At 46.3% G+C, this 26,105-nt stretch overlaps 2 protein-coding genes across 7 annotated transcripts in view; both read left to right on the forward strand.

Moving 5' to 3' along the window:
- Positions 1-2,298, forward strand: part of UBR4 (ubiquitin protein ligase E3 component n-recognin 4) — an 80,184-nt gene extending 77,886 nt beyond the window's left edge. For 5 of the 6 annotated variants that reach the window (XM_067310857.1, XM_067310858.1, XM_067310859.1 and 2 more), the window contains 2 exons: positions 531-693; positions 1,430-2,298. In XM_067310857.1, the coding sequence (XP_067166958.1) occupies positions 531-693; positions 1,430-1,494 (228 nt within the window). In that variant the 3' untranslated portion in view covers positions 1,495-2,298. The remainder of the gene's footprint in view (positions 1-530; positions 694-1,429) is intronic. The other variant, XR_010886356.1, reaches the window with a different exon arrangement.
- Positions 2,299-5,808: 3,510 nt separating this feature from the next.
- The window catches only part of IFFO2 (intermediate filament family orphan 2), a 38,628-nt gene continuing 18,331 nt past the window's right edge, over positions 5,809-26,105 (forward strand). The window contains exon 1 of the mRNA XM_067310921.1: positions 5,809-6,578. Within this exon, the coding sequence (XP_067167022.1) occupies positions 5,956-6,578 (623 nt within the window). The 5' untranslated portion in view covers positions 5,809-5,955. The remainder of the gene's footprint in view (positions 6,579-26,105) is intronic.

A 26,105-nucleotide genomic window follows, 5' to 3' on the forward strand; every position in this document is an offset into this window, starting at 1 on the left:
ACACATTTTCAATGGAAGGCAGAGTTTGAAACCCCTTCTTCCAAAGTCTCGTAAATTTAAAATTTCACCTGCTTATACGGACAGAAAGGCTGTCAGTGCTTAGGCACCCCTAGCAATTTGGTATCTGAAGAAGCGAGCGACTCTCGGAGCTTGCAGCGCCCCTCCGCTGGCGTGTACTCGCTTCTCTGCCTGCTTTTCTATTCTTGGTTCGCTCGACCACGGATGTTCAGTGCTGCACCAAGGAAACGGCGGGGTAAGGGGGACGTGGAGTCATCCACCAGATGTTTGCTGATGGCTTCCACGGAGGGCTAAATAATTAGGATGAGAAAATGCCTGCGACCTTTTTTTGCACTCTAGGGAGAGACGAGAAGTCGCATAGGAGGTAACTTTCCTCTGCGGCTTGTTTACACAAGGCAGGGAACCGCGGTTCAAGGGCAGCAAGGCGAAAGAGTTGGGTTCGGAGCTGTTCTTCCAGCCGGTTATTTCTGCGGGCTGATTTGCGCTAACTGGTCCCGCTTTTTCCCTCGCAGAAGGTGCCTACCAGTAACACAGAGGGAGGCTGGTCCTACTCTCTGGCCGAATTCATACGGCACAACGACATGCCAATCCACGAAGCTGCGGACAAGGCCCTGAAAACCTTCCAGGAGGAGTTCATGCCAGTCGAAACGTTTTCTGAGTTTTTGGATGTGGCCGGTAAGCCTTCGCTTTGCCTTTTATAGGCTGTCTTCTGCAACTCGTGACCGCCGGGGGCTTGCGACAACAGCATTCCTGGCGCTGCTGCGGCACTTTGTTTGTATGAGACGGAGAAAGGAGGAGACCTCAGCGCTCGAGCTGTTGCCTGAGCTGTTTCGCTAACACTTGGCAGACTTGCTTGAGCATCCCCAGACGGGAAAATTTCTCTCGCCTCATCCTGCAGGTGTCCGGTTCCCCCCGCCCCGCTTGGCAAAACACGCCGAACTGCATCGCAGCTTGAGTGTTTGGGGGAATGTGGGATTTAAAGGCTGCTTGTATGCGGATTTGTCATGCAACCGCGTACTGGAGACCACAGTAGGAATTTTGATATCCCCAAGAACAGAGAGATGCTGAAAATTCACCTGCAGAGAGGCTACTCTTGCTTCTGTTCAGAGTTAATAGTGCCCCTGGCCGGTCTCTCGCTGTCCCATGCGTAGAGCCGCCAGGCAGCCAGCAGGGTCCCTATACTAGTTCTGCTGCACCGGAATAAGTGCCGTATGGATTTAACGTACGCCCGCTTTAGTGCCTTCTGCACGCGTCCAGCAAGGGTTTATCTTTGTCTTGCCCATACCTAAAATAACGTTGCAGCTGTCCTTATTAACTCACGATACGTACGCCCTCGCCCAAATTCCTGATGCGGGCAGGGGAAATGGCCTGGGGGAGCTAACGAGTCCGTATCGTCTCTTTTTGTTCGAAGGGCTCTTATCGGAAATCAGTGACCCCGACAGCTTTCTCAAGGAGCTTTTGAACTCCATCCCCTGAGCCGCCGGCACCGAGAAGCGTTGCGCGAGGACGACGCTAGCTTGCCTTCCATCCCTTTGTATCCCTCCTTGTGCGGTCTGTCCCTTCCCTGAGGAGCGCTGCAGTTCGTTGGGATTTTTTTTTTTTTAATTTTATTTTCTACAACTTTTTTTTCCCCTTGGAGTGATTTGGAATTCGATTTGTTTTATCCTGTATTTCAGTGCTTCTAACTGTAAAGCTTCGTGTATTCAAACTGGTTGCAAGAACTTGTACAGAGAGGAATCCGAACCAGAAAATCCTAATGCTTTAGTGTGCGCCTCTTTGAAGTTAAATAAATCAAACAAATGGGTAAGATGGGCTTGACTAGTATTTTAACAACGCAGTAGCCCAAAGGCCGGGTTCTTTCTCATCTTTTCTTTCAGAGCCGCTTCTCTCGATGCTGAGAGCGGCCGCCCATGCTGGCCCGTAGCGCGGACAAGGAGCACGTAGGAAACGAGACTCGTAGTGAGCCAGAAAGCGGGTCGACGCCGTCTTTGCCGCCTCTGTACGCGACAGCAGCTTTCCTCCCGGCGGACGGGCGCCCGCGAGGTTCGTGGCTCGCAAGGGGAGCGTGTCCTTCCCTCCCTCCCGTACCTGGGCGAGGGTAAAAGCTTGCTTTTCGGGCTGCGGACCCTGGCTCAAAGCCACCTACCCGTTTTGAATACAGCCTTGCCTTTTCTCGGCGAGTTATGCATGCCGGTAACTTATTTGCCATCGGTTCTGCTGTCCTGTAAACCCGGCTGCCGGACGGTTAAGCTGGACTCTAATAAAGCTTTCCCCGTCTTCCTCGTCTCTTGTTTGAACTTGAATTTCCGCAATCCTAACGCAGCCCCGCGACGCGGTGCCCAACGCAACCCTGTAAATACTAATTATCTCGGCGGCGCAATAACCGGGCAGCCTATGCGATGCCTCGCGTTAGCGCTGAGCAGGTATTACGATTCGGTGATGAGCAAAGGGGCGAAGGTGCGCGACGGTGTGGTTTTTCTCGCCTCCGTGGGTGCTGATTTCACCTCGGGGTGACGTGTTTAGGGGTGGACGCACAGCTATTGCTTACCAATAGGACGCTGCTAAAATCCTTTTTCTTCCCAAAGTAAAGGACCTTTCCGGTCAGCATAATTTCTGAAAGCGGCGTTAAGCGGGTAACAAGAACCCGGGTTTTTATTACGGCGCTTCTGACCCATCTCCCAATACAGAGAGCTCAGGTGCAAGACCGCAGCCCCGCTGCATTTCGGCTACGTCGTTTCAGTAAGATTTACTTTCCAAGCTCACAACACACCATTTAGGTTATCCTCCCCCGTTAACTGGCATATAGTTATGCTTTAATAACATAACCCCCCCCTTCTTCTATTTCTTCCTATATCTTTTGTGGCCTAAAGTTTGGCAACCCGCCCCCCCGAACAGGAACCGTTAACGCGAGTTAGAAACGCGGAGGAACGGCAAGCTGCCGTTTTCGTTGTCTTTTCACATCGCTGAGCTGCAGAAATAGCTTTTTCCCCTCCCGCCGTCGGCTTTTGCTTCGCCGTTGTTGCCGCACGGAAACAAAACGGGACGTTACAGCTACCTTTGCGCGGTGCCTCGCTTGCCGCGGGAGCACGGCAGCTCACGTTTTTGCAGATGCAAATCCTGGTATGACCCTGTTGATGCTGGCACAGGCCTTTTGCCAAAACAGCCTCTGCTATTACAGAGGCTTGTAAAATTTATAGCAGCAAAACAAAATCCTGCTGCGGCGTTTCTCCGCCAGTGCAGTTGCATCGGCGACTCCTTACGCTGGAGCCGACCACGGTTATCGTTGGTTCACGGACAGTTTTACAGCCGCTAGGAAGCAACATCTTAAAAGGGGGCCGGAGTCCTATGAACTGGTTTCCTTAAGGCCAATTGGCAATAAACCGCTTGAAGGGTTTTGCAAAAGTCCAGACACCGATTTTGGATACTAAGGGAGTGGTAACAAGCGCCAGAGCGCGCGAGAGCCTCGATTTATGGGGAAGCCTGGCTTGAAAAGAAGACCGAAGCTGCATGGGAGGAACTAGCTAATAATAACGACAACTCCAAAAGCCCTGGAGAAGGGCAAAAATGAAAAATATTTTGGAAAGCTTCACGTATCCGGGATTTGACGCGGGGGGTTACAATCTCCTGCTTTCCCCTGCGGCCCCGCAAGGGTTTTCCTCTGATCCATAAGGTCCTTTCTTCCCGCTGCTGGGATGCTCGAGGGCCCCGCAGTACGAATTTCGCCGCCCGCTACGAGGCCAAAAATTTCGCGGGGGGGAGCGAGGAGAGGCTGCGCGGGAGCAGGCGGCGCCCTTCGCTCTTGCCCAATCTCGCCGGCGGGCGGCCGGATGCTGCCGAGCTCTCCCGCCCCTGCGGTGTTGCAGCGCCGCCCCGGCCGCCTTGAGCAATTTTGGATGGGATTCCCACTAGTATAAAAAATAATAATTAAAAAAAAATAAAATAAAACAAAATAAAATTAAAATAAAGTAAAAGCAAGGGCTTCCTTTGGGAAAGCTGCTGCCACCCCCAATGCCCGTGCGCTTAGCGGGGTGCAAAGTTTTCCCTTCCCCAGCGATGTTTTAAGGGCTTAAGCGACTCCAAGCTGCCCCGGCTGCCTTCGGCATGCCGGGAAAGGGGTTTTTTGGTTTTGGGTTTTTTTTTTTTGCCTTTTTCCCCTTTTCTTGCTGTTTCCAAAGGGCGTTTGGCCGGTGGCCCAAATTAATCCGCCTCCCGATGCTGTCGTGTGCATCAAAGGCGAGACGCCTGCAGAAAAGATTAAAAGGCCCCTTTTAATCTTTTTTTTTCTTCTAACGAATGCAGGCGGTGACGTTCAGCAGCCTTTAATTATTGCTAATATTCGATGCCAAAAAGCCACGACATCGGGCATTAAAGACCCGGCTCGGCGATCCAAGCTGCGAATACTTCCCTTCCCTTGGCGCAGGCCGTGGGCGTTTTGCGCGTCGTTAGCAGGTCTCCCGTAACGAGCTGCGGGCTAAAAAAGCCCCATCAGACACCGCTCCGTTATCCCGGTTATTTGCCAACGTTTCGAGCGTGCCTTCGGCTGTCACACGTTGAATCCATTGCCCAGCCCGGCTTGGCTTGCAGAGTTTGGGGGGGACACCCCCAAAAAAAGGAAAAAGTCCACCCAAAGACAAAAGTGACCCCAAAGTCCCTCATTAAATTAATCATCGCAGGGGGTTGACCTGATAGCCAGGGGGTAAAAAGGCCGGAGGGCCAGATTTCCTAAATTCCCACTTTGGGGCTGAGCGAACATTGTCCCCATGGTGGGGAGGAAGACGAAGGCGCGGGGTTTATTATCGAGTCTTGCTAGCAGCTGTCGCCCAATTGTCGCCGCGTCGTTTCTGGGCGGAAAGTTGGAAAAACGAATCGTCCGAGGTGACTCGTATTTCTCCGGACAGGAAAAGCAGCCCGAGCGAGCCGTGCGTTGCCCAACGTTGGGAGTTCGCGGCAGTGGCGTTAACGAGCGAGGCATTAAAGGCGTTTTCCTGCATTTTTTTCTTTTTTAATCGGCGCCTCCGCCCGGGACGCTGGCTTCCCGGAGGGGAAACACCGTGAGGGAAACCGGGAAGCGCTTCGTCAAAGCCTTAACGCTCACGGCGTAATATCGACGTTGCTTTGCGCTGAAGTAGCATGCTGCGTTCGCACGAGCGGCACCAAGCTTCACCCTGGCTGCTTTAATCTTAAATTTACTCTTTAACCAGTTTCCCTAGAGGTCGCAAGCACTAACGGGAGGAATTTTAACTGTTTTTTCACTATTATAACTATTTATCCCCTATTCAACTATTCTAATGAAGAAGCCCCCGCAGCGGCGGCGGGGCCGGGCAGCGCGTCCTGCCGGAAAGAGTTTTTTTTTTTTTTAATTTTCATTGAATTTATTCCCAGTTTCGGCGCAGGCTCCGGCCTCACCGCGGGGCCACGTGGAGCTGCCGCGGGCTACCGGCGGGGGCGTGGCCTCAACGCGTGGGGCGTGGCCTAGCCTCGGGGGCGTGGTTTGGAGGCAGGGTGTGGTTTCGCAGCGGGAAGGGCGTGGTTTCGCGGCGGGGAGGGGGCGTGGTCTCGGCGCGGCGGGCGGGGCTTGGCGGCGGCGGCGCCCGCAGCAGCCGGCGCCGGGGGCGCGGCGGGGCGGAGCCGGACCCGCCCCGCGCCGGCGGCCGCTCAGTGCCCGGGCAGCGGCGGCGGATGCGGCAGTGGCAGCCGCGGCTGCCGCAGGAGCGCGAGGCGGCGGCGGCGGCGGCGCGCGCGCGGCACCTTCCCCATCCCCCCTCTCCCCCCCCCCGGCAGCCGTTAGCGGCCGTTGGGGTCCCCAACGGTCGCTTCGCCTCAGCCGCGCCGACCGTTAAACCGCCACTTCCGGCCCCCCCCTCCCCCCAGCCCCCTACTCACCTCAGCGGCTGCGGGCAGGGGGCGGCCGGGCCCGGCGCGCCCGGCTCCCGCGGCATGATGAACTCGCTGCTCTTCGGCGAGATGGCCCGCGCCTTCTCCGCGGGCGCGGCGGCCCCCGGCGCGGCGTCCTGCCCGCTGGGGCCCGGCGGCAGCCCCGGGGCCGCGGCGGCGGCGGCCGCGGCGGGGGGCCCGCCGGTGACGGCGGCGCTGCGCAACGACCTGGGCTCCAACATCCACTTGCTGAAGGGGCTCAACGTGCGGTTCCGCTGCTTCCTGGCCAAGGTGCACGAGCTGGAGCGGCGCAACCGGCTGCTGGAGAAGCAGCTGGCGGCGCAGCAGAGCGAGCGCGACCGCCGCCTCCGCTACAAGACCTTCTCCCGCGACCAGGCCGTGCAGACCGACGCCGCCGGGGCCCCGCAGCCCGGCGCCGCTCCCGCCGCCGCCGCCGCCGGCCTCTCGCCGCCGCAGCACTACAGCCGCCTGCCCGGCACCATCTGGAGCTACACGCAGGTGCGGCGCACGGGCGGCGGCGGCCTGGAGACCTTGCAGGGCCCCGGCGTCTCCTGGATCCACCCGGACGGCGTCGGCGTCCAGATCGACACCATCACCCCCGAGATCCGCGCCCTCTACAACGTGCTGGCCAAAGTGAAGCGGGAGCGCGACGAGTACAAGAGGAAGTGAGTGTGTGTCCGTCCGTCCGTCCCCCGGGGCCAGGGCACGGCGGGGGGGTCCCCCCTGCTTTGGGAGGGGGGAAGGAATTGGGGCCCCCGAGGCAGCGCCCCGCCGGCGTTTCCCTCCCTGGGGGGAGGGGGGGGAGATGCCCTTAGCACCCACAGACATAGTGGGTGGCTCCCCCCCCCTCCCCTGAGGGCTTTGGCCCCCCCAACTTGGGGAGCGGTGGCATCCAGACCACCGGAGGGTCCGTCCTTTAGGAAGCTGCAGGCCCGTGTGCCCTCATCGTCCGCAAAGGAGCGTTGGCAGCTTGACTTTAAAACAACCAAAAAAAAGAAAAAACAAAAAAAAAAATCCCAAACCCTTTCTGGAAAAGAGAATTAATCTGTCGCTAATATTGCGCTGCTCCTAAATTTAGCTTGTTCTTCGTTTTTGGTTCCCCCCCCCCCCCTTCGAGCCGATGGCTCTGGTAGTCGATTCGGCGTGCCAGCTCTCCTGAATTAGCTCAGTGCTGCAATATTTGGGTTGCAAATACTGCAGGGGAAGGCTTGCGTCCGAAGGTGTTTCTTTGAATTGGTTAAAAAAAAAAAAACAAAACCATAAACAAAACCCAAACCAAAAAAACCCCCCATAACGGTAGCTTCTGTAAACCTCGATAATCTTGAGGTTTTTCTTAGCTTATTGTGAAGCCCTGTTTTTTTGTTGGTTTTTTTTTCACACGATGATCTTTTGCTAGCGATTGACAGCGTTCCCTTCAGTTTGCTGTATCTGCCTGCTCAACATATCTGTGATGGAGATGGTGGCCAGAAAAAAAGGGGAGTTGGGCTTCTGCGGGGAAATTCCTGCATTGTCTGAAGGAGCTGCCTATCCTTCGGGACTGCCGTGGGCACTCCCAGGTTTCAGGTTTTGTCGCCTCTAGCTTAAAGCGTGGTTGCTCGCTTCTTAGTTTATTTTTTTCTGGAGAACAATATATATATGTATTTTCTTGCTTTTTGGAGGCAGCCAGCGTTTCTTGGCTGCGCGGCCTATGAAGCACATCTTAATTTCTTCCGTCCGGCGTCACAGACCTGCAGTGTGTTCTCTGTATGCTTCTAGTCTTCAGCTTTTAACTCTTCTTGTGAATTAACGTGCTTTAGAGAAGTTTTATAGACAGGCGTCTTCTGTACAAATAATATTTTCTGGCATATTTGTTCATCAGTAAAGTACTATTTACTTCCAGTGCATCATCTTCGAGCTTGGATGCCCTGATTTCTGAGCTTAGCACTGCGCCTGGGCTACCTCCTGAATTCGGATGAAAGGGAGGGTTTTGTTTCTTTTTCTGTCCAGGAGACACAGTCATGCCCTGGTGTTGTTTTTGTAGTTGGTACCAAGGAGACGGGTGTAGTAGTTAAAAGGAAACTGCGCTTGGTGATGTTTTAGTTACAAAGATATGTGTTGGGTGTGAGTTATGTCACCATAAGCTAGTGATACTTCTTCTTTTTAGCGGATATTCTCTTTTTTTCTTCCATAAGAGGAAGCTAAGGGGTGGTCTGAGTTCAGGTTTTTCTACTAGAACGTAGTGATGCTGTCTAGCGTTCACTTACTTGTGTACAGCAAATTCCACCCCCAGCGTCTTTATTCAGCTGTAACTGCTTGCACAGTTATTGTCATGGGTATTGTATAAACCAAACAAATTTACTGGGGGGGTGGAGGGGGCGAGACTGCTTGTAGGCAACTACAAATGCTTGTTCTCAACACCTTTCCTTTTCCTAGAAAAGGGTTTTCTCCTAATGCTTGGAAATAAAATTTGGTTAATGTATAATCAACACGTATCACTCCAGTCTTATATTTGCGGTGTGTCTTTTATGATATGTTCTTTACTACGTAATTGGAATGATTATTCCGTTCTTCTGTGACCTTCACTGATTAGATGGACATCGCATTACACTCTTTTGGGGTAGATGGGCCTTTTCATTTGTGGCCTTGCGCGCGCTTCTGCCTGCTTACAAAGTAATACTGTGCTGTGTTAAATTTAATTTGAGGAGTCAGAGCAGATTAGTCAACTTGATTTCGTTAGCATGAACTATTGTGGTGTTGCAATGCTTCTCGGTGATCCTGCAGAGACTGGCGCAAATAAGTTTTGGTTTCGAGATGATGGGACTCTTTGCCTTTTGTGTGCGTGCATATATATGTAAATATACACTTTGGGTTTATGTTATCTTGCTGTGAACCCTTTTATGATCCAGTTGTATTCAGCGAAATGGATGGAAAGGAAGCCTTGTGCCTGTCTCCTGGCTGTCTTGTTAGGGCCTGCAAAAAGTGAGGCGGTTGCACACGTTTCTCGCCTGGACTTGGGATCATGGAAAGATGTGCAGGGTCCGAAGCGGGGGACCTGTGGCCTAGCAGGCGGGCGGTCCCTCGCCGTGCGCCCGTGGAAGGGCATGGTGCAGAAGCACCGCTCCCCATCGCGGCTCTCTCTGTGCTTGGAAAAAATTGGGCTTGTTTGCTGGACGTGCCAGAACGGATCTGTATGCTGGGGTTATCTTACAGCAAGAAAATGGCCATTTTATTTGAGACCTGGCAGAACAAGGCAACCTTTGAAAGAATGGTGCTGCGTAAGCTGACCAGCAAGACACCAACTTGATGCCTAAGAACGCTTAAGCAGGTAGAGATGTCCTACAGCCTCCTCCTAGAACAACTGAGGCTTTTTTCCCTCCAGTACGACTGCTTGATTAAGGAAGGCACAGCTAGCAAACGCTTCTGTTTGGAAATATTTACCCACCGGCAAAACACTGTGGTATCAACACACCAGGCGGATGATTACTTTGCCAAGTGTGCGAATGCTTCTCGGTTGGAAGCGTACGGCTCGTGTGATGCGCTGGTGGTGGCGAGGACGCCGGCACCTTTACGTCATGCTTGTGGACTGAAAAACGCAGTGGTGGGATTGAGAGGTGAAATAACGCTTTTGGAGACGGCTTTACTGCTGCTGTTAGGCAATAATAGCTGAAGAGCATCACCGATATTCTTTCCGGTGAAATTCTGTGTTTGGGTTAAAGCCATTTTTTTGGAATGGCTTCCAAATATGGAAGGAAAATATGTTCAGGGAATATGTTTAGGAAAATACGTTCAACTCCTTTGTTCTGTCCCCCCAAATCACTTTTCTCAGGCTTGGATCATATTTTACCCACGTTTTGCTTGTGTCTGAAGTACAAATGAGAAAAGGCTTCCCTAAGGAGCCTAGCAACTATTTTAAACAAAATTTACTTATTAAAAAAAAAAATCATGTTATTATACAAAAAATGATTTATAAACTCAAACCTTTTTCCTACTTAATTATGACGTCTTAATCCTACAGTTATACTTGTAGTGATTGATTATGATTTTACAATGTGGGTTATGGCTTCAGCTGCTGGAGTTAGAGCCTTATATGGAAAATGAACTTAACTTTTTTCTTTTTTATTATTATTATTTTTTTCCAACCTACGCTAACATTTAAAAGAGGTTCTGGTAATAGATCTGATTCCAACTGCCCTGGAAGGGACTCTGGGTTACCGCGATCTGTTTAGGTTACTCGTGAGGAAAAACCCGCTTTCTGAAGACGGGTTAGTGCAGCTATGAAGTTAGCTCAATGCCGTAAGCCGACCGCGCGTTCGGTAGCGGCCTCGCTCTGCCGTGCCCCCGCGTTGGCGGCCGCCCCGAGCGGCTCTAAGGCAAGATTACGCCCCGCGTTTCCGTCCTAAACGTGCGCCCAACTCTCCAAACCTCCTTGGCTGCGGGAGGAGGAAAACGTACGCGTTCTTTTCCGTTTCCGAAGCTACGTTGGCAGCGGAGGCTGAAGCGTTGAGGGCGTTTCTCGCCCCGAAGACGGGGCAACCTTCAAGATCCCTAAAGGGATCCCCCTCGTGTTCCGGCAGTCGAAACGCCGCTGCGTGTGGCCAGCCAGAGCCTGCTGACTTGGTGAAAACCCTCCGTGGCCGTTGGGGGCTCTCCCGCCTCCTTTCCTTCTGCTGCAAGGAGCCTGTCTGGAGAGAGCTTCAGTGCCAACGCTTGCCTAGATTGGGATATTACGGTGTCAAAATCGCTCTTAATCGGCGCAGATGCTGCCAGATGTTAGTCGTCTTTTCCAGCAGGGTCTCCGCCGCTACTAACGGTTGGACTGGAAATAATTGTTTTACCGCGGGATGCGATTTCATTCGGAGGATTAATAAAGTCCACTTGAAAAAGAGATTACCTTAAATTTGCTGCAGCTGGAAAGGACAAAGATTATCATTGTCAAAGGCAGCGCGCGTCAAAACTAACTGGGCCTCGTCCTTTAAAGAAGGGAACTTAATAAAAACGTGCTTAAGACAAACCCTGGAGGAACGTCTGAAAACGTTTAAAGCTAAAATGTCAGTGGTAACAAGATGCAAATGTTACACCCGGACCCACTAAAACCCAAATTTTTTATGCGCGTAGAGGAAAGTAATCGGCATGCTAGACGGCTGTCCACGTCTCAATTGGTTACAGAGTTGGTAATAATGCATTCTCTGTGTACAGTCATATATTTTTAATTCTGCTGTTTCTACTTTTTCTGTTCTAAAGGGGTAGTTATGTTTCAGTGTGGCTTTTCACCGAGCTTATTTAGTATTCCCGTTTCCAAAGCAGTCACGCATCCTGATATCGGAGATTCTGGCTACCCCTTATAAGATGCAAAGTCTGATGTTAGATGCTCGCTCTCCTGAAACGTGATATTCAGTGTTGAGCAGATATTTACTTGCACTGGTAGGACTGGTAGTTTCTTTGTGAAGATTGAAGGAAATTGTCCAGTGTGAAAAAACTTGGCTGTATAATAAAAAAACAATCTTTATAGTTGGAGAGTTGAACTCCTTGGAGCTGTGAAAACTAAGCGCTTTAAGTATAACTCGAATTAGGTGTTAGACACATTTTTTCCAAAAATCCTGCCACCTTTGTTTCTTTAATGAAATCCGAAGATGTGCTTTCATGATATACGTGGCTATCTGGAGCGCTCTTAACGCCTCTTGGACTTGTTTTGGCCTTGATATAAGTAGAAGCTGGGATTTCTGGACTGTAGTGAAGTAGGAAAACTTTTGGAAAGAGAAGAGCCTGTTTCCCTTTGATCCTTCTTCTTAATAGTGCTCCACAAACTCAAGTGGGATTGGAGCTGTACTTAGTTAAATATTTAAGTAGATAAAACTCTGTGTGTGCCTTGCTTAAGCTGCCTTCTAATGGGAGCAACCAGAGAGGGCGAAGATGCGAAGCCTGATTTGGAGTCCTTTTCTAAATTACACGAGCTAACTGTTTGTTCTGAACTTTATCTTTACTTAGCTGCTAATTCTAAATTTCGATTAAAAATAATGAATTTGCAGACAAACTAAATCGGCGACGGTGGGGTGAAAGATCCCTCCTGGTGTTGTGGTTAGAGTTTCACAGCAGCTTGGGCTCGGATCTGTGCCGTGTTCTTCAAAGAGCAGCTTCCTCTGCCGAGGGAGAACCGCAAGACTCTGCGCGTAGCGTGAATGTACCTTTTGATTCCCGCTGTGACTCATGGAGGGAAGCTGTGGATTTTCTGAAGACCAAAAAGCAGCCTTCCGAGGTAGAGCTGAAGAACTGCATAGGTCTGTGGGAAGGGAACAAAATCCCCCAAATACCTCTGATCTTAAACCCGAATAATCTCCGAAGATGCTTGCAATTTAAGGCTGAGGGGAAAACAAACCTAGAAACAAGTTATTTCTAGCTCTTCCTCGTGCGTAATCACAGGCTTTCGTTGCAGTCATGCAGCCCGAGTGCTGGCCTTGTAGCTAAAGAGGGGACTCGACCCATGTACAGCTCAGCAGCTGCTTTCTTGTGGTTAAGGTTTGGTGGTGATGCTCTGCCAGGTCTTGTGCTGGCTTCCTGCACATTCTTTGCTACGACTTAATTTCTTCTTTTTTTTTTTTAACTTTGCTGAGAATATGCACAGGATGTTGTTTTTTCAGCTCTTTGTGGTTTAAGTCACCATCCTTATGTTTATGTCCGGCCTGCACTTAACTGGAGAGAAGAATTTTGTGTGCGTATGTTTGTACAAGAAGAGAAGACATTTCTTGCTAGTTGGGGGTGAAAAAATGTTAAAAACGTAAGAGTGTGTATTTGTACACCATTGCATTTAACCGAAGCTCTTCTGCAGCCTGGTCTCCAGTCCATAATAAAAGATTATCTAGCTCCCAGACCCCTGAACTAATTTGCACTAATAAACAGAAGAAGGATTTGGCTTAGTGAACAAGGCACAGGTAAGCCATATCTATCGAGGCTGTGCTTTTAAGTCAGTTTGCAAACTTTTTTGCTCTACCCCACCAAATGCCTAGCCTTGTATAGGGAATTCCCTCTTCTCTGTTTCACTCTCTCCCCATTTCTGTTTTGAATGAAGGCTCTTGGGCTCCTTTCATGTGCTGGCATTATCCTGATAATTTAGGGGTTTTTTTGTTTTTGTTTTTTCCCCCTCAAGTTCCTATGCATATCCCCTCCCACCAGATAAAGTATATAAAAAAGGAACACATCTCTACTCTAAAACATGTGTAGAGTAGAAAGGAAGTGTAACATCGTGGTAGTACAGTGATAGCTTGGATGCACCGATAAATTATTGAATTTAAAATATTATCCCATTAAAATGCTTTGGTTTGGGATTAGGGGTGAAGTTAGGTGGCTAGTGACCCGGAGATGCCTGTGCTTGCTGGTAATGAAAGAGTAATTTAGGAGGGTGGGATCTGTTTTTTATGCAAAGGGAATAAATAATGTATATGCTGTTTCATAATCCCTGGCTGTTGGCTCGTCTAGAAATAGTATCTCATCAGATCTTTCTACTTCAAAGCAGCCATGAAAAAAGATAAGGCGAGATATGAGAGCCTGCTAGCGTGTTAGGTGGCTTGCACAGGTTGTGCTGCTTGTTTCTGAAAATGTAGAAGGATTCGGTGACTTCCAGTAGCAGGAAGTTGTAACTGGGAGGCTTATATTTTCGCTGTGATGGCATTGCGAAGGTGCTTGATTTCAAACGACGTTTAAAAATGAGATTGTTAGCGTTTATTTGCATGACTAAAAAACGCGTGGGAATCTTTCTCGTCGGCTTTATCCTCCCTGAGCGGTGGCGCTCCGTGTACAAAACACTACAGCAATTCTGCTTCTGGATCCGCTTCAAAAACGAGCGAGTGCAGAGAGAATGGTGCTCTGTGCCCAGTAATGATGCGTCCTGCTTGTTAACGACACAGAACACGGTCCGGTTGCGTTGTTACTGTGTGGAGTTGAATCACGCATGATGCATTTCTTGAGCCTTTTGTCGAAGCCTTTCCACCCTCTAACTCATCTACACTTGACCGATATTTACTGGGCTCTGCTTGGAAGCGTTCTGCTGGACTTGATGTATCCAGCTTGGCCCAAAAGACTGTTAATTTGAATCTTCTTCCAAGTAGATCTCACGACCGCAACTAGTCACGTCTGTCACGGTTGGCAGTCCCGTTCCAAGTTTTCAGTACGGTGGCTTCAAAAATAAGCCCACTGCTAATTCTGAGAACTTGTTCTCGCTGCATAAATGTTCCCCCTTCCCTTTTTTGGCGGATTCTTGTCCTGGAAACTTCCAATGTGCATTGCTTAAGGGAAGGGTTTTAGAGCATATGCATCTAACGGATGGCTTGCATTGCTACTGTTTGTAATGGGGTTCCAAGTTTAATCTTCAATCTGATACTAATTTCAGTGGATTTACTCAGAATTTGCACAAAAATATAGTGGAAAGCAAAACATTGGCATTACAGTCTGAACCTAAATTCCATACAGCTTCATAAATCCCTTAATGCTATAGACAAGCCAGATATTTTGATTTCCCCAAATTAAATTGTTTCACAAATCTGAATCAAAACTACAGAGCTTTTGCAAGCAGATAAACTTCAGATTAAGTTGCTTATTGTGAAATGACAGTCATCAATAGGCGGGTGTGCCACTGCGTTACAAACTTATTTTTGTGTGCGTATAAGCGAAGATTAACCCTGGCTGAAAGATGTTACAGCTTACAGACCCTGCATTGACAAGAGGAATGCCAGCCAGGAGGGACTGGATGTGATTGTTAATCTATTTTATTTTTTATTTTTTCCCCCAACTCATTGTTGTACATTTGACATAAAAATACAGGGAAGAATTAACTTAGCCTTCTTCATGCAAATTAGCAAACTTCTTAATTTATAACAGAGATTTTCACAATGGCTCTTTAACACAGAGAATCCAGGTGTTGAAGGAAATGATGATGCGTGATTGTATTGGATCCCCCTTTACGCTTAAATACAGCGGATGTCTTCTGTCCATGCAGTGGTTGATGCTGGAATGAGAGATCAAAGGGATCCTGGCTCAGTATTTATTCCGAATCAGTGGTTTCAATGGAAAATGCATTCCTGTCTCTGGATTCTTACAGGTAAAATTTGGCTGCCTGCCTCTGAGGAGGAAAATAGATTGGTGCCACTTCTTTAAAAAAAACCAACAACTTTGTGATAGGAAGAACAGACTTTAAATTTAGCAGGCTTGTGCCTTTTCAATCAAAGTTGTCAAACCCTGACAAGTCAAATCTAGTTGATAAAAATACTAGGTGGTGATGTCATTTTTACATAATTCTGCAAAATGGCATGGATTCATTAATATTGGGTTGTACTTGGAATATCTCGAGAGTTCAAATAGCTGTTGTCACTAAAGCCACTACAAGAAAATTCCCCTTCACAGGTATATAAAAGCTCTAAATCTTCTTATTTGCCTCTCTAACCTTTTGAATAAAGCCTTGGCCATTTGATAGTGTTGAGCGATCCAGGCATTCTGTTCCTAACTCTTTACTGAATTTTTTTCCCAAGTGACCGTAGCAAAGTCATACGTCTGACTGTCCCTTTCATCCCCACAATTTTGAAAAACCCTTGTTTAAAGAAGGGGAGAAAAAGGAGTGCGAAGCACTGAAGAATGCTTTCATTGCACAGGAAAACGTTTTTTCCGCTAATCTGTATTCTTAACCGGAGTGTAGAACTTCTGGTTGTCAGTGGGAGATTGGCTGTTCTTGTTAAAATGGACAAAGTGACCCTGGGAATGAAGTCCCACTTGCAGAGATGCTGTTTAGAATTTGATCCTTTCAAGAATTTTTGTGGGACTGAAGTAAGCTCGTTCTGTCCTAACTGTCACTGAAGAGCAGCGAGCTCCTGATAGTAGCATGCGTTGAATCTGCAAATAAAAGCGTTTTCCTTCACAGCTTCTTTTCCACTTTTTGGGTGTTAAGTCCTTCTGATCATTTACGTGCGGCGTAGTCAGACTCTTCCCTCTTAAGTCTCAGTGGCTGGATGGAGTTTACTGTCTTCTCCCCTTCTTATTTTATGGGGACACTTTGGGAGCTTTGCAGTCATGCAAAGGTGGGCCGTGCTGCTGCTGGTGCCGTGAGCTAGGTGTCGGTGTGCCGAAGCAGAGCCTCTTCGCAGCTCTGATGAGGATGCCATCCTATTTTTGAATATACAGCCTCTTATGTTATTCCAGCAAAGCATTAATTACTGTTCGATCTCTCTCCTCTAAAATGCGCGAGGAGATATGGCTCTGGACTGTTGCACGGGGATTTATTCCCCATGCTGTACTAGTGTGGTTGTCTCGTTGAGTCGGCTTAGATTTCGACGGCGTTTGGGCACGTGACTCATAGCCTAGTTCTTGTGTAATTGCCTGGTATTCTGAAGACAGGGGAATGAGGTCACCGGCTCAGTCACTCGCCTCCTTTTGACCGGCCTTTTGCATTAAAACCAAGTTTGGACTGTTTGGACTTCTAATGGCCTTTTTCCCCAGCACAGCCCCAGCAAGTAGCATGAGGTTGTCATCGCCTGCAGTTAATATCTCACTAATAGCTATGTAGCGATCCTCAATAACTTGAGTAATAAACTGTATTAGTTTTGCACAGGTAGTTTAAGCGTTTAATCTTTGTAGCAGATCTATGACAACAACCACTAGGTCTGTTAGGTATTTTGTGAGGAACAGCAGCTGGGCAAGGTTGCTTCCACCTTCTCGCCTGGTTGAACGTCCTACAAAGGTCACTAATGGTGCTTTTGGGAACTCTGTCATCACTTGTTTCCGCTTGTTAGGGCTTCACTTTCATCCGTGTGGTTAGGGTGGAGATTTTGACAATGAGATGATTTTCTGGATCCTGCATTTTGTGTTGTTTCTGGCTGCCTTAAAATGGGATTTGACTGATGAAATTTAGCTACTTTCTTTACAGATCAACTGTGATGTGAACGAGATGAGCCTTTGCTAAATCTGTGGCTGGTTTCTCTAATGGTTTTCCATTGCGTACCTTTGAGTCTATCAGTTTTTTGGGTTTTTTTCATTGTTCATTTGTGAATTCAAGTACTAAAAAGTTGCATTACTGGGAATGTGCGCAACCAAAAGAGCAAAAGGAAGTTATACACACGTGAATCTAAGACTCACCTGCGTTTGTACGAATATTTAAAAATGCCTAATTTTGAGTTTTATGTCATCTTTTGACTAGCTGTCTTCTTTCTTCGCTTCCATCTAAAGGCATAGTACCCTGGCTTAAGTGTACTTCTGTAATAACTAGTCACCATAATTAACTAGGAATATTGAAATGTATCGGTCAGCCCATTGGATCAGAAGTGCTTAAAGCAGCTTAAACCAAGTCAGCATTATTTCCTGGAGGACTATGTAAGGAGTGCTGTGTATTTCCTTACGTTTCATATGAGTCTCTGAAGAGCAGTTGATTTCCTACCATCTGCTAATGTTTCTGTTCTTCAGAATCCCAATATTAAATGTAGTAACTACACTTAAATATATTTATCTTTGTAAAGATAACCCAGTTCTTAAAATATAGATAAGATTAAAATGGATGAAGAAGAACACTATCGGAGACTTTCCTATGTGCTAGCTATGTATCTCAGCTGCCTTCCTCATTCCTGAAAGTTGATAAGCATTATCTCTTTTTAAAGAACAGTTGCCTTAATCTTTAGTAGCTTCGGTAAAGCCGTTCAGTGTTGGGGCAGGGATTAAGATTTCTAGCTCTTGGCTCTGAGGCCGGTTCCTAACGGATGTGGATGAAGAGGGAGGGGAGATAAAGTAAAGCTGAAGAAAAGGTAAGCAAAGCAGGGAGCTCTTTAGCTGCACATTATAATTATTCTTGGCATCTCCAGCTGCAGAATTACAGCGCTGAATGGAAACGTTGGGGTGTTGCATTCCAGCGGTATCTCTGGTTCCTTTCCGCGGAAGAGCAATCGCAGTCTGGTATCAGCGCTTGTGCCTCCCAGAATTAGTCTGGGGTGATAACAGCTGGGTGGTGAAAGGGAAGGCTTGCGCACTGGAAGAGTTTAATCAGGAAATCAGTAAGGCTCAGATGAAGGCCTGGTATGAAAGAGGGTGCTGAGATATCAGTGTTTTGAATTTAGAACAGGTTACAGTCTAGCAATTAGGTTTAGCTAGTTTTACATTAGTTCTGTATTTCTGAACAGAAATGCGTCGACATTTTCTCAAAATGCATGGGAATACTGGAAGCAGAGAAGGTGTTTATGCCTGTTGAAAAGGGGGTGAATTTTGTGTTTTAGTAGATTGCAGCAGGTATTGAATATGGCACTATCTCTGTTTTTGTTGTTGTTTTTTTATTTTATTTATTTATTTTTTTAGGTCACCAGCTAGCCAAGGCAATGCATGTGCCATTTAGTCTGATGTATTCCTGAAAGCAATCCTTTAGAAAGGCTGTCGGTTTAAGGGGATTCTTTCAGCCGTTGACTATGGAAGACAGAGCTTTAATTTGCTCTCCAGAGGACTGTTGGGCTTCCTGTGAAAGCATCTCTTCAGGAACGATCTAGCTGGGAATCCATTTGACAGAACTCGACTTTAAGCCCACAGATAGACGAGTGTAACAGTGCCAGAAAATCCCTGCTCCTTCTAGAGAGCAGGAGACCTGAACTGTAAATGCAGTAGTCAAACCGTCTAGGTTTTGCTCTTGGGAACAGATGGCCCTGAAGTCATAAGGCAGTTCTAAAAAGAAATAATACTCACCCTACATGGGAAAATTTCCTGTAGTTAGAGCCACGCTAGATGACTTCTCTTAGAACCGTGATTTAAGAGTCTGCCGTATAGTCATGTGCATCAGCTGAGATAATGTGCTATTTTAACTTGGCAGCCTCCGAGATGACATTCAGGAAGACTTTCATTAGGTGTTTACAGAAAATAGGAAATTCATGCCACAGAAGTTTGCCTGTACTTTCCGACAGCTTAGTGTTAGACCTTATTATGGCTTTAAATCTCTTCTGTAACTGCTTGTCTCCTCGGCTGCCAGACTTTTGGCAAGGTGTCTGTATTTTGCTGGAAGTTCTTAGCAGCAGTAGGAGGTGAGAAATTACAAGTGAAATGTCCCGAGTACCATAAAAAAGCAAATGTATTTTTAAAATCGTGATGGTGTATTAGAGCACACTTCTATGATGCCTTCATAACGTTGGCTACAATGGCCAGAACTAAATAGGATGATACTCCTTCGTTACAATAAGCGTTTTTGACTGAGTAGGTTTCAAATCAGTCCTAGGGCATGCTTTATTTCCTTTCTTTTTCTTCCTCTCTTTTCCTCCCCGCAAAAGCACTCTTCCATACTAATGGTTTTATCAGCTCTTCAAGTGTCTCCTGCATTCTCGAGGATTAAAAAAACCAGGGATGAGAACTGGGGATAAAAGAAAGACTGATGTGGGAAAGGGAGGGAGCGATCTTGTGCAAGATAAAAACACTAGAGGGAGAAACCTGAAAATTGGCTGAAGTCTCCTGTACTGGATTTATTTGGGACGATGTGGAGGTCTTGGGGTGCTTGGCTTCAAGTCATGTACGAGTGTGACGTGGTCATCTGTGCTGGTAATACTTTTACCAACCTGTTAGAATGAATAACTGGTATTTTATCGCTCCTCTAACGTTAATGTTGGTATTGATGTTTTTTAAATGTTTTTACGTCTTCACAGAAATCACTTCCTTGCGCTGCTGGAAGGTAGTAACATATATTCTGATGCACTGGCTATTCCTTGCAGAGCTTGGATCCCATGCGGAGGAGCCTTGTGGTGATTTTGAGGTGTCACTTTATTTGTGCAAGTTTTCTACAGATCTTAAAGTATTTGCTGTTTAGTACCAACGGAGTTCGATTTAGCTGCCGTCGTCTCCATTGAGACGAAAGGAATGAATTTCCAGAATTGCGGGTCTGTACCTTATTGTCTTGGGAGGCTTAAGTACTTTAAGAGCTAAAGTTCAGGTAAAGGGTTAAGAGTTTGAAGTCGGTGCCCTAGGGGAAAGGGAAACAGGATGGGACCCTCCTGCTTTCTAAAGCGTAGTATGTCAAGTACAGGTCACTAGTTACATTTTAACATTGATAGGCATTGAAAATCATAGTTAATGATGGGCTGCAGAAAGTTCTATTTGTTATAAAAAAAAGTTGCCTTAACACTACCATGTGTGCAGTTCACAGTTGATATTAATTTATTCTGAAATACTAGTGCTAGTCTTTTTACATCTTGAGAAGGAACCTATTAAAATGCATTGAAAGCCTGGAGTAAGGCTGTTGATAAATTGTGCTTTTGACGGTTTGTGTGTGTGTGTATTTTCTTTTCTTTTTTTTCTGCCAGCAAGGCTTCAGATTCTGGGACGGGCATGCCGGTGCCTATCTTCTGCTGTTTAAATACATTCGATTAAATTCAGAGCGTGAAGCAATTCTTAAGTTTCCCTGAACAGTGGATGGATTTTTGTGTGGTTATAACATGAGTCAGTTATAATAACCCCTTTCCATTGCGCAGTTTCGTTCCTGAAACCGAGCATTGAAATATTCTCGGTGCCTCCCTTATAAACACCCTCACTTCCAAGGCACTAAAGAATTTCAGCAAGCATGCTGATTTTCTTGTGCCGTTCTGTTCAACTTTAGCCTGTATTTCTTTCAGTAATGATGCAGATGTTGGAGATGAGCTGGCGGAAGGAATCGCGTGGCATTGCTGGGACATGGGGATAACGGCGTACGGTATTGCACAGCTCGGACCCGCCGCGCAGCTTGCCCTTTGCCCGCCCGGGGCTCTAACAGCTTGCTTTGCCTGACCTTTCCAGCGCGGGAGACTTCAATCCTGCAGTCCTCTCCCATTAACGCTTGTAGCAACCTATTTCTGTACGTTAATTAAACGCATTTTCGCTGCCGAATAGTCTATTGCAGTGTAATTTCGAAGCGTTGGGTGGGCTGCCGTTTTCCGCCCTGCTCTGGTAGGGTTAGAAAAAAAGCTATTTTAAGATGTCCAGCTTCTCCTCGCTTCCTCGGTCCAAGGTGCTTCCGTGTGTCTGTGTGGCCCCATGAGTAATGAACTGTAAAAGCAGCCTGCCGTGCCTCTGGCGGGTAGGTAAACATAAAGCGGTTACTCAGAAGGAGTAGAGAGAAATGGGCACCTTCTTGCCTTTTGCGGGAAGTGGGATTAAAAGGTCAAACAGCGCTTGTTCAGGTTCTTAGTAACTCTTCTGCTCTTTGTCCTTCACTTAAGTTTTATAGCATCTGTCACACTATTCCTGTAGCATTTCCTTTGAGGAGAAGGGCTGTTAGTCAGGAGTAGTGAATTACTTGGCTGAACCTTCACAGCAATTTCCTATAAATGCCAGTGCCAAAGTGTTAGGACAACCCCCCTGAATGTTCAACATACTAAATACCATAAAATTGCAGCTCGTTGACAGGCAGAGTTGTAAAATCTATTTATGTAGATGATCAACGGTCTTAGATGCATGAAGTTAGTATGTTTGAGAGGTTTCCTTGCGTGGGAATTCAGTATTTGATAATTAACTTGTAGCTAGCAGCTGTGTACAGTAATGTAATCTCGTGCTTTTCAGATTACCAAAATGGTTACCTGTTTCAAAATGAGTCAGAATAATTACTACTTTTTCCAGTTATGACAACAGTTTTAGAGAAATGTAATGTTCTTTGCCTTGGATGTTTTGTCAGCTGTGCTTGGAGTTTTCTTACGAAGATGTGTGTGTGTGTGTGTATATATATATATATATAAATAAAATAAGTGGATAGATCAACAAAAGGGGGAAAATATCTTGGACATAATTGTTACAGTAGGGAGAGAACTGAGAATTTGAGTGTTGACCAAGGAATGCTTATATAATAGCTACATATGCTACAATAAATTATTTACAAAGATGACTCCACTCTGCTTAGCTAAGCTTTAAAAATAAATAAATAAAAATAGCCAAAATATACTGCTCTGATTCTCCTCTTGCCAAAAGTGTCATGCTATATTGATCTGTGTCGACTGGGTGTTTTGGTATAAATATTATCAGATACTTGATAGTTGGACCTAATCATACTTCTTATGCCGTATGTGGGCTGTATCATATTCCTGGATTCAAAGCTGACTTGCACAGTAAACTGTCCGACTTTTGCCTTTCAGACGAAAATGTTGCTGCGGGTTTCTTGGACGCGCAGAGACGTGGCACTGGAAGGTCCTACTCCCGAGCAGTCTGCTGAATTCAGTAGGGCAGGCAAACTAGTGGTAGAAACGGAGTATCCTATTGGAATAGGGAATAGTAGCTGCCTACCTTGGTGGCAAAGAGCAGCTTGCTACAGGTTAATATCCTAGCTAATTTAATAAGAGTTTTACACCTCATATGTCAGCGATATAAATGTTTTGAGAGCTGTAAGTTTCTCTAAATAAGACTAAGAACTGATCTCAGCAACTGGAAGTTTTCAGTTCGTCATAACTCTCCCCTTTTGCAGTGAGGAACTTGTTAGATATAGATTTTTGAGTGGTTCCTCTTTTGTATGTATTCCACATCCCCACTGTCTAAGTTTTTGCCTAATCTTGAGCTATTGAGATTTTATTTTTTTACCCTTGACAGTTTTATCTTCACCTTGCTCCCTTGACTTCTTTTCCTTTATTGCACAGATCAAATGCTGAACTTCCCCCTCGTCCTCCTCCCCCAAATAAAGCAAGCCCACAGGCCAAACTTGTAGGCCTTGCACTTCCCCGAGTCGCTTTTTCACAAGGCTCTTTTGTTAGAAACTGAAAAGGGCTAACTATAGTTACTGCTAAGCTGCTTGGAAAAAGGAAGGCAGGCAATCCCTGCTCTCTCATGTTACTGAACAAACTCCCTCTCCCCTTCCCTGGGGTCTGTTAGACCTAGTAAAAAAAAAAAAAAAAAAACCCACGCTTCAGCTGTCCAAAAAGTGCGATAGATCTGCATTGCAGAATTGTTTGCGCGTGCTTAAGAAAAGTATATTTGTTCAGGGATTGTAAACACTGTGATGAAGGTTTTGACATGAGTGAAAAATGAATTTAAATTGCTCGTGCTGGGTGGAATACAGCTAGCGCTAATTCTGCCTGGAACGCTTCGCTGCAGGCTGTCGCTACCTACTGCTTTGCACTGAGAGGCGAATGCGGCTTGATCTTAGCATTTCCTGTGTTTTGTGTTGCTGTTGGTGGGACAGGTTGGGTGCAAATTTGTAAAGCTGCCTTGTCTCACTAGCAAACATAGGAGGATAAAGAAAGAAGTGTTTAGTTTATCTTATGCATTCGTTATCATATCATGGATTACACTGTAATCCGTGTTCCTAGTGCTTGCCGTCTGACGATATCTTATCAGCTGGAACAGTGTATAACTTACCAGGAATCTTTTCTGTTTGCAGCGGAAAATAGCTGTATTCCTATGAGCAAGCCGATGGTTTAAGGTATGGAGAACACTTGTGGTAAAACGTGCTTTTAATTATAATCTGATTCTAGAGTATGGATACTTCATAAATAAATACTGAAAAGACAGGGGCCTTTTGTGGTTTTGCTCCTTGAAGTGTAAAAGCTCCGTTCCTCCAAAGCAGTTATGCTTTCCATATGCCTGACCCTAACCGGAGTAGCAGATCAGCTATGCAGAAATGCAAAGATGCTATTGGGTCTAGAACTATGTTAACTGGTTGGGTTCACTTCAGGAGGGTGTTTCCCTGGCCATCAGATTTAAATCATATGATTTTTGGCAGTAGAATAGGCTGGTCAGTGATATGCAGGTTTGGGCTGTGTTGTGATGGGCCTGATCTTTCTCTTTAGGTAAGTATGAACTGTGTTAGGAGGAGGCAGTACCCAGAGAACGAGGAGGCTGTACAAAAATTTTCTTTCCAGTAGAAGTTAATTTATTAATCTACTTGCACAAGTTCTGGACTCGCTCTTGTGGAATGGCTTAGAAATGAGGATTCCGATTAGACTATAAGCATGAGGGAAAATAAAAGACTTGCTTGCGTGGCATTTTACTCTTCCAGCTCAGAACTAAAACACCTTCATGTTCTGAGTGCAAGTTGAATCAAACTTCTTGAATCAGGAGCAGTTAAATAATAAAGTTGGTTCTCTGAACTTTGTTTTATTGAACTTAAAGTTTTTACTTAACAGTCTTACTTAATCTTAGTCTTACCAAGTCTTACTTAATAGATCGTTTTCCTATCCAGTCTTAGCTTTGCAGTAAACTGGATATAAGATTGCATTAAGAAATTAGCTTATGCACAAATGCTACCTCTTGCTTAAGTGAGCATTTTTAAGACCTTGTACTTCAGGAATTCCTCTAGACTATCCCAAAGACAGACCATCGTGATCCCACGTGCCCTGGCTTCTTATTGAAAGAAATTAAATGTTAGTTGATGGGCTCCACGTAAAATGTATTAATTTAATGTGAACGTCTGATTCCATTAAAGCCTGGCTCTAACACAGCAGCAGCACTCTTGAGTGAAGTCATCTGTTGCTTGCAGCGGGCAAGAAGCATCCTCCCCGCACAAGTCCCAGAATTTCTTTGCTAAAAGTCGGTCATTGCAACATCGGATTTCCCAAACATAAGAGTGGTGGAGTCAGCACCCTTGAACCTTGGGCAATGGTCTAGATTATACAGGTCGCATAACACAGCTCAGGCTGTGTTCTTAGAACTCGGGGTTCATTATAAAGGCAAGAGTAACATTAAAGCTTTATTCTAGCCCCGTGCCCTACTTGTAACAGCATACAGGCCTTTGAACAACAGCAATTTCTTGTGAAAAGAATGACTGAAAGAACTCACTATGCTGCAGAAAATTGCATCATTATGCCTTGTGATTATATTCACCTGGAAAGATGCTCGAGCCTCTTACTGGAACCACAACAAAAATCATCTGCCAGTTAATTTGTGTTTTGTTCCTGACCAAGCTAGGTGTTTAAACAAAAGCTGTGCATAATGTCACAGAAGTTTAACAACTTCAGGTAAAAGCAACAGCCTTGGTTGCATTCCTTCAGCGAGAAAATGATGATGCTTTTGACACATTAGGAGCATCCACATATAATTGTGCAATGTTCATAACAACATTAAACACGTCCTAAGCTATGTAGTTACAAGTCATAGGCTACTTACTGCATGATGTAATCTGGCAAACAACACCAAAGGGGGAAAATTAAAGACCAGTTTTATATCTGAGGTATCTTATGATTCTCTGCTTGGATAAGCTTTGGACCACTCCTTTTGTACTTGCACCCACCGCCTGGCACAAACTCCCATCACCAAAGATATAGGATACTTGCTGAAAGCTGGTCTAACACGTTGGTTGTTTTCACACTATTTAATACATTTTCCTGACAGAAAAAGCCCTGAAGAGATTGCCTGTCTTGGAAAGGAGTTTGCATCAGGCAAGAGTGCAAAACTAAGCCCGAATAGGAAAAAGATCTATTAAGCTAAGATTCTAAAAGCAGCGAGCATGCCGAGTTGTTGATTGGCGTTCGAGCTTAACAAAACAGAAGGCAGCTTCATAGAGCTGTGTGTTTTTGTTTTTTTAATGAAATCTGTCCTGAATGATCAGATTTTGTTGAGCTAATGAGAACCTGCAGACAGCTATTCCGATTTGCATCCAAGAAAAGCCTCTTAGTATCTGGGACGGGTTAGTGAGATTGTAGATGCAGGTTCTCTCCTTAATTAAGAAATGCCATCTGATATTGGGCAAACTGTTAGAGACTGATGCAGCAGCAAGATTTTAATGTAATAAAGGTTTGTTTACCTCGGCCCCAAAAGCCTTGAGTATGATGTCTTCTCATCCCAAGCTACCAAAATACATTCCTCTTGAACAAAATGCTCTGCCAGAATTTGTCTTTGACCAATTACAGGATTAGACTGTGAATTCTTTTGTATGGGAATGTAAGTTTGTACTGCTGACAGGCCATTAAGTCAACTGGAATGAAATCGGTGCGTAATAACCGGAGTTATAAGCTGTAATGTTGATAGTTACCATCTAGGTGTTGGAGAGGGGATTAGTGGGCATGTTACTACAGACCCACAATGAGCAGTGGCATGAAACCGTGATGAGTAATCTGCAGTGATTAAACTGGGCTTGTGCACGCTAAGCGTTAAATCTCATGCCAGCACTAGCGAACGGTGAGGTATGCCTTGCCATTTGGGGCTCGTATAAACAGAGTATGGGCGTCGAAAGGATCTGCAACCACGCAAGAACAAGCAGTGCTGCTGCAAGGGAGTGAGAGCACAAAAATGTGTCTCTGACTTGTGACTGCAGAGTGCAATCCCTTTTGGGC

This window comes from Apteryx mantelli, chromosome 26 (assembly GCF_036417845.1).
Source record: "Apteryx mantelli isolate bAptMan1 chromosome 26, bAptMan1.hap1, whole genome shotgun sequence".
NCBI lineage: Eukaryota > Metazoa > Chordata > Aves > Apterygiformes > Apterygidae > Apteryx > Apteryx mantelli.